General features: G+C 34.0%; 1 protein-coding gene across 1 annotated transcript; it reads right to left on the reverse strand.

Moving 5' to 3' along the window:
* Positions 1-9,657: 9,657 nt before the first annotated feature.
* On the reverse strand, positions 9,658-13,585 carry LOC110648244 (4-coumarate--CoA ligase-like 6). The gene is made up of 6 exons (XM_021802414.2): positions 12,430-13,585; positions 11,814-12,003; positions 10,983-11,128; positions 10,612-10,679; positions 10,164-10,266; positions 9,658-9,976 (listed from the first exon to the last, which is right to left on the reverse strand). The coding sequence occupies exons 1-6, from the start codon at positions 13,477-13,479 to the stop codon at positions 9,863-9,865; spliced, it is 1,671 nt and encodes a 556-aa protein (XP_021658106.2). The 5' UTR covers positions 13,480-13,585; the 3' UTR covers positions 9,658-9,862.
* Positions 13,586-17,958: the final 4,373 nt, after the last annotated feature.

Raw genomic sequence — 17,958 nt, forward strand, 5'->3', positions numbered from 1 at the left:
ATATATATATTGTTTAATTTTATTGATTAATGGTTAATAGGTTCAAACCAAAGTCAAAATTAGACCAAATAACTTGAAAATTAAGTCTAAATTAAAAAATTAATCAAAAATCAAAACTGATCGGTTTGAACCGAACCGAAATAAAATGGTTCAGTTCGATTTGATTTTTCATCAATTTTGGTTCAGTTCGGTTTCTAAAATATATAATTCGGTTTTCATAATTTAATTTGGTTCGGTTCGAACCAAATGTTCACCCCTAATAGAGCATAGTTATGTTCCTCTCTTGAGAGACAGAAGATAACCCCCCCAGGGTTCAGTTTGGTTTTATTTTTGGTTATTAACTCCAAAAAATTTTTGTTATCAGTTCGGTTAGCTTCAATTTGGTAACCAAAATAATTGAATTTATATTAATTAATATATTAATTATATTTTGATTAATAATAAATCATATTTATTATTTTTATAAATAAAAATCGATAAAAATGTATTTTTATTAATAGATTATCAATTAATTAATAATATAAAATATATATTATATTTTTTTTGTTAATTCAGTTATAACTGATGACCAATAAAATATTTTCGATTTTGGTTAGGTTTGGTTTTCTCTCAATTTCAGTTTGGTTTGGTTAATATAAATAGAGTTGCTTAAAATTCCTGTTAGCTCAAAACTCGGTTCAGTTTGATTTAGTTAACTGAATGCTCACCCCCTATGTTTAGAGAGTGAATGTCTTTGATACCCCAATAAAGGTGAGAGTTACAAGGTAAAAGTAGAAGATGATGACAGGTTATGATAAAAGTAAAGCTGTAAAGCCTATTAAAAGGCTTTATTACCTTAGGATAGAGGTTCTAAAAGGGGCAATTGTTCTAACAAATGTGCAATCTTGGCACCTAGTGAGGGGTTTTGGTACCCTATGATGAATACTATAAAGATAGATATCCTTATAGATATAGAGCCTTATAGCTTAATGAAGAGCTTTAGACACTTAGTACCCTAAATGCTGACTATAGGGGATAGCGATAGACAAAAGAATTATTATAATACCCCTCCATTAAATGGTAAAGGGGATAGCCAACAACCTAAGTAGAGAGGAAGGGACAACAAGTGAAGAATGTATGAATGTTCTTCCTTGAGTTCTTTCTCAGCTTCTTGTTGTATAAGATGAGAGTACTCATTTAGCTAAGGAAAGGACAATGGTGATAATACAATGGTGATCGGTCCTTAACCACCAAAAGACAAGAGGAGTGTAAAAATGGAGTTATAATAATTAAAACTCAAGTTTAGCAAGACGAAGGGTATAAACACTAGAGGTGGTGCAAGTTAAAGCTGTCTAAGGATCAATAATAAGTATGTGTGTGATGTGCAAGACCTGACAGAGACCATGAAAAGGGTGCAGTCACTTAGTGTGACTATCAAATTGGGAAAAGCACAAAGTTAATGAGAGAAGTAACTTGAGCATAGCTTTGAGCAAGGTGAACAAAGTAAACTGAAAGAAGAGGTAGAAAGCCCAGGATAGGTGAAATTAGAAAAGCTATGTAGCAGATATTCTAGGTAGTTAAACACACACCACAAGGCATTATGCTAGTGGTGTAGAGATGCTAACCTCTTAAAAGCAGGAGAGACAGCTTCAAGTGCAAAACTTGAGGGTTTAAAATGTAAATGCAATGCTAAATAAAGATACTGGTTTAATTCAAGGCTCAAGAGAATAAGCTTAAGGTCAAGTATAACTATTCCCTACTCTCATAAAGGGGTTGGTGACAAGGTGACTAGGTTTTACAAGCCTATTAATAGAGAGAGGATACCATGCATGACATGCAACTGAAGAAACAATAGTAGGAGTGTGCACACTAGTGTCCTTCATTGCCATGTAAAACAGTAAGATAAAGGCTAATAAGTAGTGAATGGGAAGGAAAAGTCAACCCAAAAAACTTAGACAAAGTGTGATAAGGGAGAAAATGGACAAATAAAAGCACAGAAGTTTCAAGTAAGACCATAACAATGGTGATGGTCGAGGGACCTCTAAGGTAGTAAGATAGCAAAAGTGGAGGACAAAATAAGCTAAAAAACTAATAAAAGAAAGGATGGGGTGGTAATTCTAAATCACTAAAATGTCTAAAGGCCTAAGCAATGGCCTAGGAAATGCTTGCAACTAGCTTCGACAGTCCTCAAAAAGAGGAATGTGTTTTAAAACCTAGCAAGAAGCAAGAATGTAAGGGGTCAATATACATATGTTCAGTGGCCAAACCACATAAACATTGGCTTGAATAGTCATGTAAATAGTTACATGAATAGTGCATGGCATCTTCAGCAATCAAAAAATTGATCTTCAGCCACCGAAAGTGGTTTTAGTTGCACTACAAATTTTTCTTTTGCAACTATGCTCCACCTTTCAATGACACCCCTCATTGAATCGAAGGTTATGAGTATTAGATCCCACTCAATGCTCTAAATGTGGGAATGTCAAACACTCTAACTAAGTCAAAAGTGGCTTTGATGGGGGGCGGGGGGAAGAAAGATTAGGAAGTAGCAAGGGCTATTTTAAGATAACTATTAAGGCTTGCAACCCCTCTAAACTATAGAGTGGTAAAGAACAGCCTTTCAATATATTGTCAAGACTAACTAAAAGAAAGATGCTGGAATAAGAAACCGCAAAGTTGGAAACCTAAGAAAAGCGGAACTAGCAGTCAAGTTAAAAACAAGGGAGTAGAAATATGATTTGAAGTGACAATGGTGGGATGAGCATCTCACTAAATAAGAGATAAGGAAGTGAAGAAGCAAGTTAGAATCAAATAAGAGTAATGTAATTAAGAATACTATTGGTATTGTAAGTCTAATACTAGAGAGAGATATTAAAAAGAAGGAAGTGGAATAAGCTGGGGAGAAATTCATAGTAACAAAAATTTAAGAAGGAAATCAAGCAATATTCAAAGTTGATGCTAATGGGATAAATGTCCCTGAGAAAAAAAAAAGTTGAAAAAATAGTATGATGAGTAAGAAAGTATAAGCAGTAAAAGAAGTAAGAGAAATAAGAATAGATGAAACCCAAAGGATGGAAGAAAAGAAAGAGCATGCAGAAAGCACTGACTATGGATGGTACATCACAGAATTTCGAGGGTCAAGTAAATGACTATAAGGTAGCAATAAGCACCTCTACTAGATGAAGTAACCATTCATGGAAGTCAATACTACCTTTGATAATTTTGTGATGAATAAAGGAAATGATACATACAACCCTAGAACACCTTAATAGGCTCACTTAGCAATTCGGTTAGCTTATTTTATGTCCTCAGTGTTTCTACCATCACAGATCAACCAATTGGCTCCATGAGTACCTAAAGTACTATAAAAGGTACAAGTACAGTGGACATGGGGTGATAAACTAAAAGATGGGGTAAGAAACTTGATGGTGATATAAGAAGTTAACAACATCATAATATTGAGAAGATAAAGGTATGATGAACTTAGAGAGAGTCTTGCTAGGGCTTCAATGGCCCTAGCAGATCAAAAGTGATCTCAAATAACTGCTATATTAATAGTTACCTAAAAGGGCACCTTATGAGACATTGTAAGGTAGGGAATGCAAAACTTGTCCCAATGAAGCAGAGTTGGAAAGGATGAGAAGACAAGACTTAAATTTCAGGAGAAGTTGCATCAGAGTAGCATAGCGGAAGTATAGTAGGTCCATAACCCATTTGGCCCATGAATTGAAACCAAATGAAGGTTAGTGGTTACCTAGAAGGGGTAATGAAGATTAGTGGACCAACAATGATCTCATGTAAGATGCCTGTGACAATAGTCACTTCAAAGAGCATCTCATAAGACATTGTATGACAAGAGGTGTAAGCCATTTCTCTATAGAATAGAGAATGATGAAGCAAAGGAATAAGGACTAGGAATTTGAAGGAGTCATATTAGAGTGCAATGGAAACATAGTGGACCCCTACAATGGTAGAAAAGGTATTGAACATCCAAAGGTAATAATTCCATTATGAAATGAGGAATAACAGTAAGAATATTATAACAAAATTAGACAGCAGTGAAGTGATTTTGTTAATTTATTCTCTTCTCATTCTTTCTCCCTTTCTATTTTATTTTGTTTTGTTTGCTTTATTTTGAGGTTTAAATATTAGGGATGAATGTTTTAAAGGGGGAAATACCCCGTATCGGATATTACTAGAATTTTTATGTATAATGGTGAAAGAGTTTAAACTAAAGTTACTGAAGTTCGACTTCCAAACTTCTCGAGGCAGACTAATATAAATAGAAGATGGGAGATATTTCTCCAACCTACCACTCTTATTTGGCTCTCTAGAGATTTCCCCTTCTCCCCTCTCATTTCCCCTCACTTTCTCTCCCTTTCTTATCAACCAAGCACTCTAAACCTTATAGTAATTCCTTAAGATCTCTCCTTTTAAAATATTAAGACTCTTTCTCTCTTCTCCTCCATTGCTTGAAGACTAGTTGGAGGCTTGGAAGGCTTAGCTAATGGTTTGGGTTTTGAAGACCTAATTAAGTTCTTCCCCTTTCGTTCCATTAGATTTGATGAATTCAAGCTATTAAACATATAGTTTAGTTTTGATTTAAGTGAATTTGAGGAATGTTAGGGTTTGGTACAAATTATTAAACCTTGGATTAAATTGATGGATTTAAGTTATTTAAGGTTTATCTTAGTTTAATACTTAAAGTAGTTAAATATAGCTAAAAAGGACTTAAGGAATCTGAGTATTGAATTTGAGGGCTTAAGAATTGGATTTAGGAGCTATAGGACGAATTCTAGGAATCTTAGGTTCGACAATCAAACTTTCACATGTTCAGTAGTGAAAGTTTGCATGAATAGTCATATAAACAGTGCATGGGAAGTTAGGCAACCGAACTTGCCCTGTTTAAGGATTTCAAGATTAACTAAATCTATATCCTAACTAAGAAACCCTCAAACCTATAGATTGGAGGATATAAAACTTAGGACCTAAAGCCAAGGACTCTAGGACTTTAAGATAATTAAGTTAATTATTTAAGTATAGGTAATGTAATAGTCTAAGACTTTAGAGATCTAAGAACTAGGATTTTTATAATTAATTCCTAAAATATTCCTGGCATGTAGTAATGAACTAAAATGAAATGTAATAACTTAAAACACTATAAAGGACCTCTAGGAATATTTTTGTAATTTTCATAAACCAGAACCTAATTGATTGGACTATAGAGGAGTTAGAGACCCTAACTAGCTAATTAAGCTATCTATGATATTACTATGGGCCTAAGGCCTTGTGTTTCTATTGCATTGTAAGGAGGATAGGTCTAGTTACAAGAGAAACTCTGTCAAATTTTTTACAGGATAATTAAGTAAATAATGTTAATGCATTTAATTAATAATCAACGTCAAATAAACTGTTGGTACAGTTGTATAGGTCAATCCAACCAATAGTGTTAACAACTCTAGAAGATCCAATAGTAATAAGGGTTAACTAGTATGCGAGTAGAACCTACTTAAACTATTTCTAATTGATTTATAAAACTATTCTATCATGTTTCATGTACATTCATGCATCATGGTAGTTATCTTATATATTATAATTATAATTACATGATTTATTAGATATTTTTAATAATTACATATCACGAAAGTATTTCATTATTAATTGTATTATGTTGGCAACTTAAGGATGACCCGCTAGTTCCCATTTGGAAAGGAAAGTAAACGATATTGCAATGCATGCAACTATGAGCTCACTATAGTTATGATGTGGGATGCCTGAGAAAAGCAATTCTGCCTCCAGCTTCAGGGTGTCCAGGTAAGGCAATTTTATGTCTCAGGTCTTACTGTTTGCTATGATATGGTTAAGAGAATATCTTGAGGATCTCCTTATAATACACCGAGCATCTTGGATATATGACAATGATTATGAAATGGTTGAAGAACCACTAGTGAGATGAATTACCTTAATGTAACTTATTTGAGCTATCAACCCATGTGACTGTTGCATATTTATATGCTTAATTTAAATATTTCATTAAATGTTTTACTCCCCTAAAGTAGGCTTTTATTCACTGTGACCCCAACTCAGCCCCCTTTTCCTGTCTTCTCCTTAAAAGAAAAATATAGAAGATATAGTCAACAAATTTCGCTAGTTGAGATCCGGAGGTTATTACCTCAATTTTGCTTAAAGGTATATATAAATTTTATGGAATTCCTTTTTGAAATACATATAATTTTGTTATTTTGCTACTGTGATTTGCCATTTAGTAAATTGTAATATAAAAAAAAATTATAATCACATTTTATGTTTAATAAATATTTACCTAAATAGTATTAGGCCCTAAATGAGATTTATGAGATTTTGATGTAACTTAGGCTTGATACGGGTTTAGAGGCTTTATGTTGACATGAGTTCTATCGCCAGTAACAGTCCAAAATTGATCATTCCATAGACAAACATCAAAATACTTGTTTGAACATTAAAAGTCTATTGACACATAAAATCAAATAAAATAAAATCATTGTCATTAAAAAAAAAAGTAATTAAGTAACGCTAAATCAAATCTCATTTCAATAAGTAAAATCACCAAAAATAAAATGAAGTTGCAATCAAATTGTAGTCATAAGTAACAAACATGGAATAGTAATGTTTGTGAGGGCCTCGATTCGCACTAGCCCTTTTGGCTGGTTTAACACCATCTTCCCATAATACTAACATAGTACTTGGATATTAATGCCACAATGACACAGAAAAGGACTCACCACTCATATAATAACCAAAACAAATTCATAAGAGGGGAAGTAGATGGAAACTTACCCCAGGAAAAGGCCAATTGCCCTTCTTTTACCATAAGTCCAATGGCTTAGGTTCTGAATAGTGGATACGAGAGAGGAAATGTGCTAGGTACCGTCTTCGCTTGAACTTACTTTCGAACAAGAATCAACCTCTACTAATGATTCTAAAATTTGTTTTATGGTTTCTTTTATTAAATTCCCTAATACACATTTATGAAAGCTAAATTAGCAACTAAAGGCATTGCACATAACCCATGATCCCTCATGTGCCTTCCTTCGCTATGCAACTCTTTCCATACAAAAATAATACTCCATCTATTTCCACTATCCCAATTTCAGTATAAATTATACCAACCGTCCCTCAATTTGTAGTTATTTCATTTAAGCCATTCATCTTCAATTTATTAAAATAAAATCTCTCAACTTTAATTTTGTTTCAAAAAAACTTCCGCCAATCTGCAATAGCAGGTTTACAGGTTAAAAAGAGTAAGTTACCATTTTACCCTTTTTTCCTTCTTTTTCTCTTTCTTGCCTTTATGATTAAACTAATTAATAATTATTATTATCAATAAAATTATTTTATTTTAACCAAATTTATTAATAAAGTTATTAATTATATATTTGTTATCTATTATAAATTAAAATTTAATTTATGACAATCTATAAAAATAATAATGCAATAATAATAAATTTTGAATTTAAAAATAATATTGTATTAATATAAAATATTTTATCCATATCTTAGTTTTTATATAAAAATAAAAAAATAATGAAAATAAATAATAATCGATAGATTTCTTATGATTAAATATTAATTTAATGTTAGTAAAAGGTAAAAAAAATAATAATAAAAATAACTACCACTGCAGCTTAAGGGAACTTTTTTTGAAACAAAAGTAAAGTTGAAAGATTTTTATTTTAACAAACTAAAGCTAAATGATTGAAATGAAATAATTACCAAAATTGAGAGATAATCGATGCAATTTATCTGAATCTCATGCAAAATGCACAAAAATATGGTAAATAGAGAAGAATAGGAACAAATGGCAAAGAAATGACTTTTTGTGTACTGATACTATATGATGAAGAAATTATTATCAGACCTAAACCCAAGCAGAAGGATGTCCTTGATGGATGCAAATTATACATCAATGAAGTTACATATCATGAAGAATAGTAAAATAAAATAATTAAAGCCTATCATTAAACAAAGGGGTTGTTTTTTTTTCTTTTTAAATAAAATAACCCATTTCATTTGATTAAAACAAAGAGAGTACAAAATCTACTAAAGCATATTCAAACTTCCAAACAAATTGATATCTAATACCCTTAATATACTCAATGTTTACATAACTTGAACAAGAAATAAAAATCAGATTAGTGATTAGTGAGCCACTTAAAACTAAGTGGAAATACAAACTGAAAACCCCCTTTGAGTCCCAAAGGGAGGTGCGGTATACATAAGTTTTGTTAGTCTTCGGGTAGGCCAAATCAACATTATGAGAAGGTCTGCAAGCTAATGGTCTATGCCACTTTGGTGCCAAAGCAACACCAATCACTATGGAGGTAGATTCGATGTAAGCAGATCATTCCAAAGCACCACCCAATTAGCCTTCTTTCTCTTCCCAAGCACAAGAAACCATTAGCCTTCTTTCTCTTCCCAAGCACAAGAAACTATCTAGGGCAATTAGGGAAGAATTAATGAAAGAGAGGACAATGCCCTCGCTAAAATGTATAAAACCCATATGAAAACTAAAGGAGCAAAAGGAAGAAAGATAAAGGAAAATGAAAAAGAAGTAGAAGATAAAAGATGTCATGCAAAAAGAAGAAAAATGAGGTGAAAAGAAAGGAGTAAAAAGTAGGAGAGGGAGGGAGAGAGGGGGCTGTCACTAAGGAAACAACCCCTCCCAAAATCATTTTTTATTGAGAGTTTTTAGTAAGAAAAAGCCTAGTAAGATGAAAGATTGGAAATTCAAGGGGCGGTGGTGTGCGCATGTTAAGAGCGGAAAAGACATGTATGTGAAAATCCAGCTGGCAATCTACAGACTGCTCCATATTATTATTATTAACAAATTGGGTGATATTTAATACAGTCGGCTTCCAGTGGCTCTTCCATATTACTCTAAAGAAAAATTCAGCTAGTCTTGAGCCCATAGCATGTTGTATTTTGGATGCTTTTCTAAACTAATTAGTGGTTTTGGCGTTTGAAGAGCCAATATAAATAGAGCAAATTCCTTACTTTTCTTTATCATTTCTTCGTTTTCTTTATCCTCATGTTTCTCCTTTTCATCTAATCGAGTCTTTTTTTTCGTTTATTTCTTTTCATCAAGAGAGCAACAAGAAAAACAAATTACTGAAGCTTCAAAGGAAGCAATTCAAGATGAACATTCAAAAAAAAAAAAAGAAAAAAAAAAACCTAACTCACAATGTTTCATCCCATTTAACTACAATACAAGTTTTTAATGGTGTCTAAGTGAATATATTTAAAGTGTTACTTTCCTCAATAGCAACTCAAACAATTATGTGAACGAGGGCGAAAATTTTAAATACTAGCATTAGACAAAAAAATAAATACATAAAATAACAAAGAAAGGCTTTCACAGATAGCCCATTAAAAAGGGTCTATCTGAAACACACTGTAACGTATAACCATAACCGTTTTCAAATCCAACATTACAACCCAATTAGATAAGATGGTTTGACTATCAAAAACTGGGTCGGGTTGAGTTTCTCCACAACCCCCCAACCCACCACCACAACAACAACACACACCCCCACTACAACCAACTAAAGTCAGGTAGGTTACTAACCAATAAAACCTTACTGACCCAGAATCTAACAGTGTTTAAGTATCTCCTGATGAAAGATACACCTTGCATCCCTCTTTATTTTTTTTTTTTTGAAAAATAAAAAGTAAAAAACTGTTCACTCTTAAAACAAAATGAGTAAGCTCTTTGTTTCCTAAGTTCAGTGGCATCAACTAGCTTTTACAACTATAACATGCAAAATTTGAATTGTTTCTCCATTGTACTTCAACCATAGATGACTACTGCTGTTATTAGCAATGTGCCAGTGTTTCATGTTACATCCTACAGTCTAGAAGTCAGAGAGTGCCTGAGCTCCCTACGGAGGATCTTTCCCGCGGCGGACTTTGGTATTGATTCCACAAAGATCACCTTTCTCACCTTCTTATATGGTGCAACCTGAAAATTGAAGGGGCAAAACTTGTCAGTTTTTGCTCACCACCAAGCAGCTAGCCTAGAGACATTACTAGGCTTGGTTGTGCACATACAAAGCATGCATATAAGCGAAGCTTAAAATGTTATACAAATGTAGGTATATGTGTTTGGACACGTGTTTTTAAAAGTCCCTGAGCTTAGACTAAAGTACCTGTTCAGCTACATAGTTGATAATTGCTTCTTGTGTAAGCTTGTTTCCATTCCTCTTGACCAAAAATGCCACAGGTATTTCCCCACATTCTTTGTCAGTGGCACTAAGTATAGAAATGATAACAGGGAAGCAAATAAGAGAGAATTCAAACAAAGCAATTAGGAGATTAGAAACCATAATAATGAAATCATTCTTGAAAAATATTATCAGTCTAGTCTCATTTTCAAGATCAAAAATCAGAAGCTGTTAGATAGTACAAGGCCATGCATATCAATGCATTTTAATGGTTATATGCTAAAAATTTCAGCTCAGCTAGGATGATGCTGAACTCCCGTTGTATATTTATGTCATTTGGAAAATTATAGGAAAATACAAATCTTTTCCTCTTTACACCACATTCGACTGCCATTTTAGTAGATACTCGAGTGCATGGAGTTTTCACACTCACCCTATTACTGCAGCATCAAGTATATCAGGATGGGAAATCAATACGGCCTCTAAATCAGCAGGAGCAATCTGCAAAAGGTGCAAAATGTTAACAAATTGCTAAATCTGCCACCATTCAATAATGTGTTAGTTGAAGTATTTTTCCAGTGATGTTCTCATCTTCTCTTATTGATGAGACTAAATTCAGACAGGGAAAAAAAATTGATGAAAAAAAAGGAAATAATTGAATTGCAAAATAAGATTCTATACAGGAAGAGCTTGTGTTTAGTAAATTATCATGCCAAACAAAGACCAATACTTAAATAAACTGCCATTCCTACCAAGAAGTTATGTGTGGTGCATATTAGACAGTATGGAATGTTGAATTCATACCTGAAAACCCTTGTATTTGATTATTTCTTTCAAACGATCAACTATATGCAAGTATCCATCACAATCAATATAAACAATGTCTCCAGTATGCAGCCAACCATCTTTATCAATTGTAGATGCAGTTGCCCTGCTATTATTCAAATACTCTGAAAATGTAAACACCTTCAATTCAGAAATGTAAGAGAAGGAAATAAGAGGGGGGAAATGGATATTTCATTTATTTTACAGTAAAACTGTGATAAATCATAAGATGATGGTAACAAGAGTTTGTGTTGATTTAAACTAAAATGAATTTCTATCCTGAATATGATTTCAATTGCCACAAATGAAAGTCAAGAGGCGAATTCATTCTCAACAAACCAACAGAATGAATGAAACTTTTTTGTATCAAGGCTGCTTATTAACTAAATTTTGGCAAGCACGCAAAACCAAGATTTTAAGTGCATTATTTACTTTTAAGCAACAGAGTGGTAAACTACTAAGGGGAAAAGCTGTAAACAGAAAATGAACAGGCAATAGAAAGCAATATGTTTAACTTTGACTAACCAAAAATGAAAGATGATGCATCTAATAAATTGAATGATAAAACAACATCAAAATGCCCAGGATGGGATTTGGAAGTAACTTTCAAAATGCTTTATCATTCATGGCAAAGAAGGATGAAAAATATTATATAGTAGGGCAATGATTTACTCCTTAGAAACCAATTATGCTGACATGGAGGTAACCAAAAAGTTCAGTATGAGTAAAAAAGTAAGTTATAAAATGAATGTAAGTGTTTCCAGTATGAGAAACACTTCAGCAGTTCCACAAAGCTACAAAATTTAGCACCTTTCATAACTGCAGGTCCTCGAATCCAAAGCTCGCCAGTACAGCCAGGAGGCAAGAAACGACCAGTGATCCAATCCATCACTTTAGCTTGCATATTAGGAGCTAAAAGTCCTGTAGAAGAGTATTTTTGGAAGTGTTTAGTATTGAAGCCACGGGTTCCTACAGCAGTCGACTCGGTCATGCCATAACCCTATACACAATCAAATTTCACAGCTTGACATTCTTATAAAACTGAAGCAACCAACATTAACGACTATACAAAGAAAGGACAGAATGAACATGTCAATCTTCACATAGATATTGATGTCTCAATTGTTCAAGAATTTAACCAATTATGAATAACCTAGTTTCTTTCAGAAGGAAAAAAAATTAAAATTAAAAATTGTCCACTCCTTTTTGAATTAAACATATGTCCAACGCAGTTATCTTAAAATCTCCTGCTAGCAGTTATCATGAACAGATTCACATTCCATATAGAATAATTAATCACTTCCCAGCCAAAATTAAATGGAAATAACAAAACAAAGAGAAACAGAAAACCTACCCTTGGGTCTGCATGACAGTAGAACAGTTATGCTGGGAATTTAAAGGTCAATACAGAATTGTATCCAAGTACCTGAATGAAATCAACATGAGAGAGAATATCCAAAAAACCCTGTATTGTTTTGCCATACAAAGGAGCTCCTCCACATGAAACCTGCTTCAAACTCTTGAAGCTATTTGCAGAAACACTCTTGGCTTTCTTTGTCAATGCTTGGAGCATTGGAGGAACAACAGGAAAGTGAGTAACTCCATACCCATCAATCGCCTTCACCATCTCATTGGCATCAAATTTCCTCATAACAACAATGCTAGACCCCAGTGACAACAACCCTATCACAAAGAGTGATAGCCCATATACATGAAACATTGGCAAAGCAGCCAAATACACATTCTTTGAACTTGAATACTCATACTGTGAAGCCTCAAACCTTACAAATAGCTCAACCACAGAAATTAAATTCCTGTGTGTTAGAATAGCCCCTTTGCTGGCACCAGTAGTACCTGATGAATACATTATTGCAGCTGTATCTTCCTGCCTAATCACTGGCCTCGTACCTAAATTAACATCACCATAAACTAGCTTATAGAAAACTTCAAATTCCTTATTTTCCTTAAGCAAAGTCACATTTTCTGGAACACAAACAATAGGAATCCCCAATGACTGAAATTTGGCAGCCTTTTCCAAAATAGAGAAAGCTATACATGCCTTGCAATCAACGATTTGCTTCTTAATTTCCATCACAGTACTCAGAGGATTCATAGTAGTAACAATTGCACCCATGTAGAGAACACCCAAGAAAAGAATGGGAAAGTAGATTGAATTGGGCAACAAAAGCAAAACCACGTCACCTTGTTTAATACCAAAAATGCTGCGAAGACCAGAAGCGATGGATTTAACCAAAGGAAAGAGGTCCGAGTGTGAGATTGAAGACCCAGATGAAGAATCAATGAGAGCCGTCTGGCCATTGTGATTGTGTGAGAAAATGAAGGAAACAACATCAAGAAAAGGGTCTGCAGGGAGAGGAATGGAGGGGTATTTACTGCTATAGATTCCTGTTTGTGGAGAGTACCATTCTGGGAAGGTGGGTGCGAGCTTCGGCATCTGAGTGGATTGGGATCCCATTGAATGACTGTTGTCTACGGTCGGCGGCTCGCCGCCGAACAAAACACACTCTCCTTGGTTCTCGCTCTGCTCTGCGTTTCTTGCTTCTTTGTTAGTTAATTTTGCTATGTATAGTTTTTATATTTTTATTTAATTAATTAATTTAATATAGCAAATATAGCTTGACCATCTTTATTTAATTTGTCTCTTAAAAAAAATGAAAAACGACAAATCTTATTTTAAAATTTTCTTGGAAAATAACGTGAATAAAAACAGAAGCATTATAACTTTTTTAAATCCCATTGATACTGCTGTGAGCGTTTAAAAATCAATCTAAGAATCACGTAAGCTTGTGAAATGAAAAATAGTAAGGTGACTCTTATACTCAAGTTAACAATATAATTTGATAATGAAAGGTTGTGAAAGTAAGAATTATGTAAAAAATTTAAAAAATTAAGTGTACCTAGTTAATAGTTATTTCTCATATTTATGATACATACAGTAGAATCACCTATCAATAGAAATGTTAAATTATTTATATGAATATATTTATTTTTTAAATATAATGAATTCATAATTATAATCAAAACTTTTAGAGAGAGCCATATTGATAACCAAAATTTTAATTTTGTACAATAAAATCTAATTTTCCTGATTATGTTTAATTTTAGTTAATGATTAAATTAAATTTTAAAAATTTAATAATAAATTGTAATATAAAATCTAAAATTTTTATTCATAAAATATTTTCTACATTTAAATTTTATAAATAAAAAAATAAATATATTTTATTTTTATTATTGATATTACTCACCCAAAATTAAGTCAAACAACCAGCGCAATGATTAAGAGTTCAACGTGACAGTTAAAATATCAATGCATAGTCTAAGGGTCAGACCGAGCAAAATATCGCTCGACAGCCTTAACCAAGTGAAGTTTTGTTTGTGCTTTACAGACCGAGCAGAAGCTTGCCCTGACAACCTAGACCAAGTAGAAGAAGAGTTAACAGAAGATGAGTTAGCCGCCCGGTAAACTGAGCATTACCACTCTTGAGCAATAGAAGCTCTAGTCAATGATAAAGCCAAATTATTAAGAGAGAATCTCGGGATATCCATCTGATATTCGAGATCCATGCAACTCATGCAGATAGTTACAACGGCTATTTGGCTTTTTGTCTATAAATGTGAGAAATAGCTATTAAATAGGTGTGCTTACTCTATCAATTTCTTTACTGAATTCCCTATTAACGCTTTATCTCACTCTCAATCAATAAACTATAACTTGAGCGTCAGAGTAGCTAGCCATAAGACCACAAACCTCACCATTTCTTTGTTTACAGGCTTTTCTTAGAGCTTGTGTGGCATGTAGATTGAACTTCAAAGGCTCAAGTAGCATTAGTGGCATCGTTTGTGCGAAACTCAGATTATTGGCTGATATCCCACATTTGAAATCATTTTCTTTCTTGGATTCAGAAGAATGGCAAAAAAAAAAAGCCCAAAGTGACTCAACCTAGACAAAGCAGGAAAGCGAGACAAGAACAAGTTTTGCAGGTTTCACAAAGATCATGGACATATGATTGACGAATGTCGATAATTAAAAGATGAGATCGGATGGCTAATCAGGGATGGTTAACTTAAAAGGTTCACAAGGGATAACTGGGATGACAAACCCAGAGAGAGGAGGGGATCAACCTCTAGGAACAAAGACATAACAATAACAGAAAATGATGATGGGTTGATTGGCATAATCAATATGATCGAGGGCATCCAAACACACAAAATGATGTGCCTACAAGGGGATCTAGAATTTTCGTCAATTTAAGAACCTTGAAGTATGTTTATTATAAGCATGTAAGGTGGAAAGGACATAGGAAACTATTTCTGTAACACCCTAGGCAAATCCCACATCGGCAAAACACGGGAGAGATGCTTGGTTTATAAGTTGGTGGTTTGTAACCCCTAGTGACGCGTTTTAAAACCGTGAGGGCTTCAGCCCAGAGCGGACAATATCACTAATGGGCCGGGCCATTACATTTGTGGTATCAGAGCTGGACTCCCTCTAGTACGGTGTGTGGTGCGAGGTGGGCTTGTCATGACGGATGGGGTTGGGACATGCTTGTTCAACGGGTGGAAACTTCGTGTCCCACATCGGAAACGGGAAGAAAAGATTTGGGCCATATATGTGGGAGTCTTCCTCACTTGGTCATCGCGCTTTTGGGAATGAAACCTCCCAAGGGACAAATCCGTGAGGCCCATGGGCCAAAGCGGACAATACTAACTGGAGAAGGATCAGGCTGTTACAATTTCGTTATGATTGCATGGGTTTAGTGAAAGTAAAAGAATTAAGTATATTTGGAGTTAATAAAATTAGGCCCAAATAGAGCACACTAATGGAGCATGTATTGGGCTACCTTGTGGTGGGCCGTTATTATTTAACATTCATGGGTCCATAATATCCTATTATTTCTTCATTTTTGGAAGCTTATATTAAGGAGATTTTAGTGTTTTTGATGTCTTTTCATGTTTCTATATGGATTGGGAGTTAATTTGGCATATTTGACTATCAAATATTCTCTAAGATCTTCAAAGATTATGGCCAGCAATAATATGGACGAATTTAACTTGTCATCTTGGGAGATTATTACTATCTTGGAAGATCTTGGTTAGCACTTTATTAATTAGGAATCTTTTGCTTTTCTTTTCCTATTTCTATTAGGATTTATTCCATATCTATAATTTTTTATTTCCTACTTAATTTTTTTGTAATTTTCTTCTTTAGTTTCTTATCTTCACCTATAAATCGGCTCACATATATAATGCTTCAAACACAATTAAAAGATTTTAGACAATTCAGATAATGAGAAGAAAAACTTAGCATAAATGCTGTCAAATTTTAATTCTTATCAATCTAGTTTGATTGTAGTGAATTACTTGACTTATCACAAGAGTCCTTATGCAGTGTCTACCTTTGAAGATTGGGTTTTTTATGGCGTTCTGAACTTATCAAAGAATTTTTCTCTTCTACTTATCCTTTTATCTTTCTTATTTTGTTCTTAGTTTTCATTCATAAACATTAAAACTACAAAAATATTTTCTTTTTATCCTTTCTTTTTACTTTGTTGCAAGTTAAATTTAGAAAATACTAAAAAGGGTTACAATCTGACAAAATTTAATTCTTGTGTTTTGAGTGTTCTTGCTTGATTCCACTAAGCTCCATACTAGTTTCAATTTAGTTTACTTGTTTTCTTTCCCTTAATTCAAATTTCCTTTTTATTCAATTGAGTTATTTCTTACCTCACCAAGGAACATCACAAAAAATGGGCAACAAGGCTAGCAGTAGCAACCGAACAATGCTCTCAGTTGATAAGGACGAGCTGATCAAGGACATCATCACATTCGATCCTAGTGACCATGAGGTAAAACAATCACATTCTGCAGGTACACAGTTCGCCAGGTGGTTATTGACATGGGAAGCTCGATAAATCTTCTCACAAAGGAAGTTTTAGAAAAGCTCAAACATAAGTTAGAAAACCTAGCAAAAATTATGTATCCTTTAGTTGGACTTCGTAACAAAATGGTTCCTGTGCTCGAGATCATAAATCTAGCGGTAGTCTTAGGTGATGAAGGGTTCAAGAGAGAAATCTACATAGAATTTGTGGTGGTCGATATTTCCCTGTCGTACAACATTATCCTCAGCCGCCAAATCTTGAATAGCAATGACATAGTAACCATGCAGTGATTGTGCATGAAGTTGCCTGCCTTATGAGGAATAGCTATTGTGTGGGCAAGTCAAAAGTCAGCACAAGAGTGCTACAAGAAGTCAACAAAGATAGTTACAGAAGTAACCCTACTAATTGAACTACTGGAGAAGCTAGAAAGTCAGATCTCACCTGAACCAACAGATTCAGTAATCAAGGTAGAACTAGAAGATGGAAAGAAAGTTCACCTCGGTACTGCACTTGACGGGCCGATCAAGGAGGCAATGATTCGAGCCTTGAGAAATAGAATGGCAACATTTGTTTGGCAAGCAGAAGATGTGAAGAGAATACACCCAACCATAACTACCCACAAGCTGAGTGTGGATCTAGAAGCAAAGCCAATCTAACAAAAGAAGAGGCATTTCGCACCTAAATGCCAATGGGTAATAAAAGACAAAGTTAAGAAGTTGTTGGATGTAGGTTTGATTCAGGAGGTCTGCAAGTTTGATTAGGAGGTTAAGTCTCGACCTAGGTAACCAATGTCATCTTAATCAACAAAGCGAATGGGAAATGGTGGATGTGCGTTAATAACAAGGACTTTAACAAAGCCTGGCTGAAGGATCACTATCCATTACTGACCATTGATAAGTTAGTGGATGCAATAGCCGGACATGCAATAGTGTCCTTGGTGGATGCTGTGTCAGGATGGATCCAGAGGACGAGGAGAAAACTGCTTTCAAGACAAACTTTGGGGTTTTCTATTATTGAGCAATGCCATTCAGACTTAAGAACACCAGGGCAAC

Source organism: Hevea brasiliensis, chromosome 18, assembly GCF_030052815.1.
Source record: "Hevea brasiliensis isolate MT/VB/25A 57/8 chromosome 18, ASM3005281v1, whole genome shotgun sequence".
Lineage (NCBI taxonomy): Eukaryota > Viridiplantae > Streptophyta > Magnoliopsida > Malpighiales > Euphorbiaceae > Hevea > Hevea brasiliensis.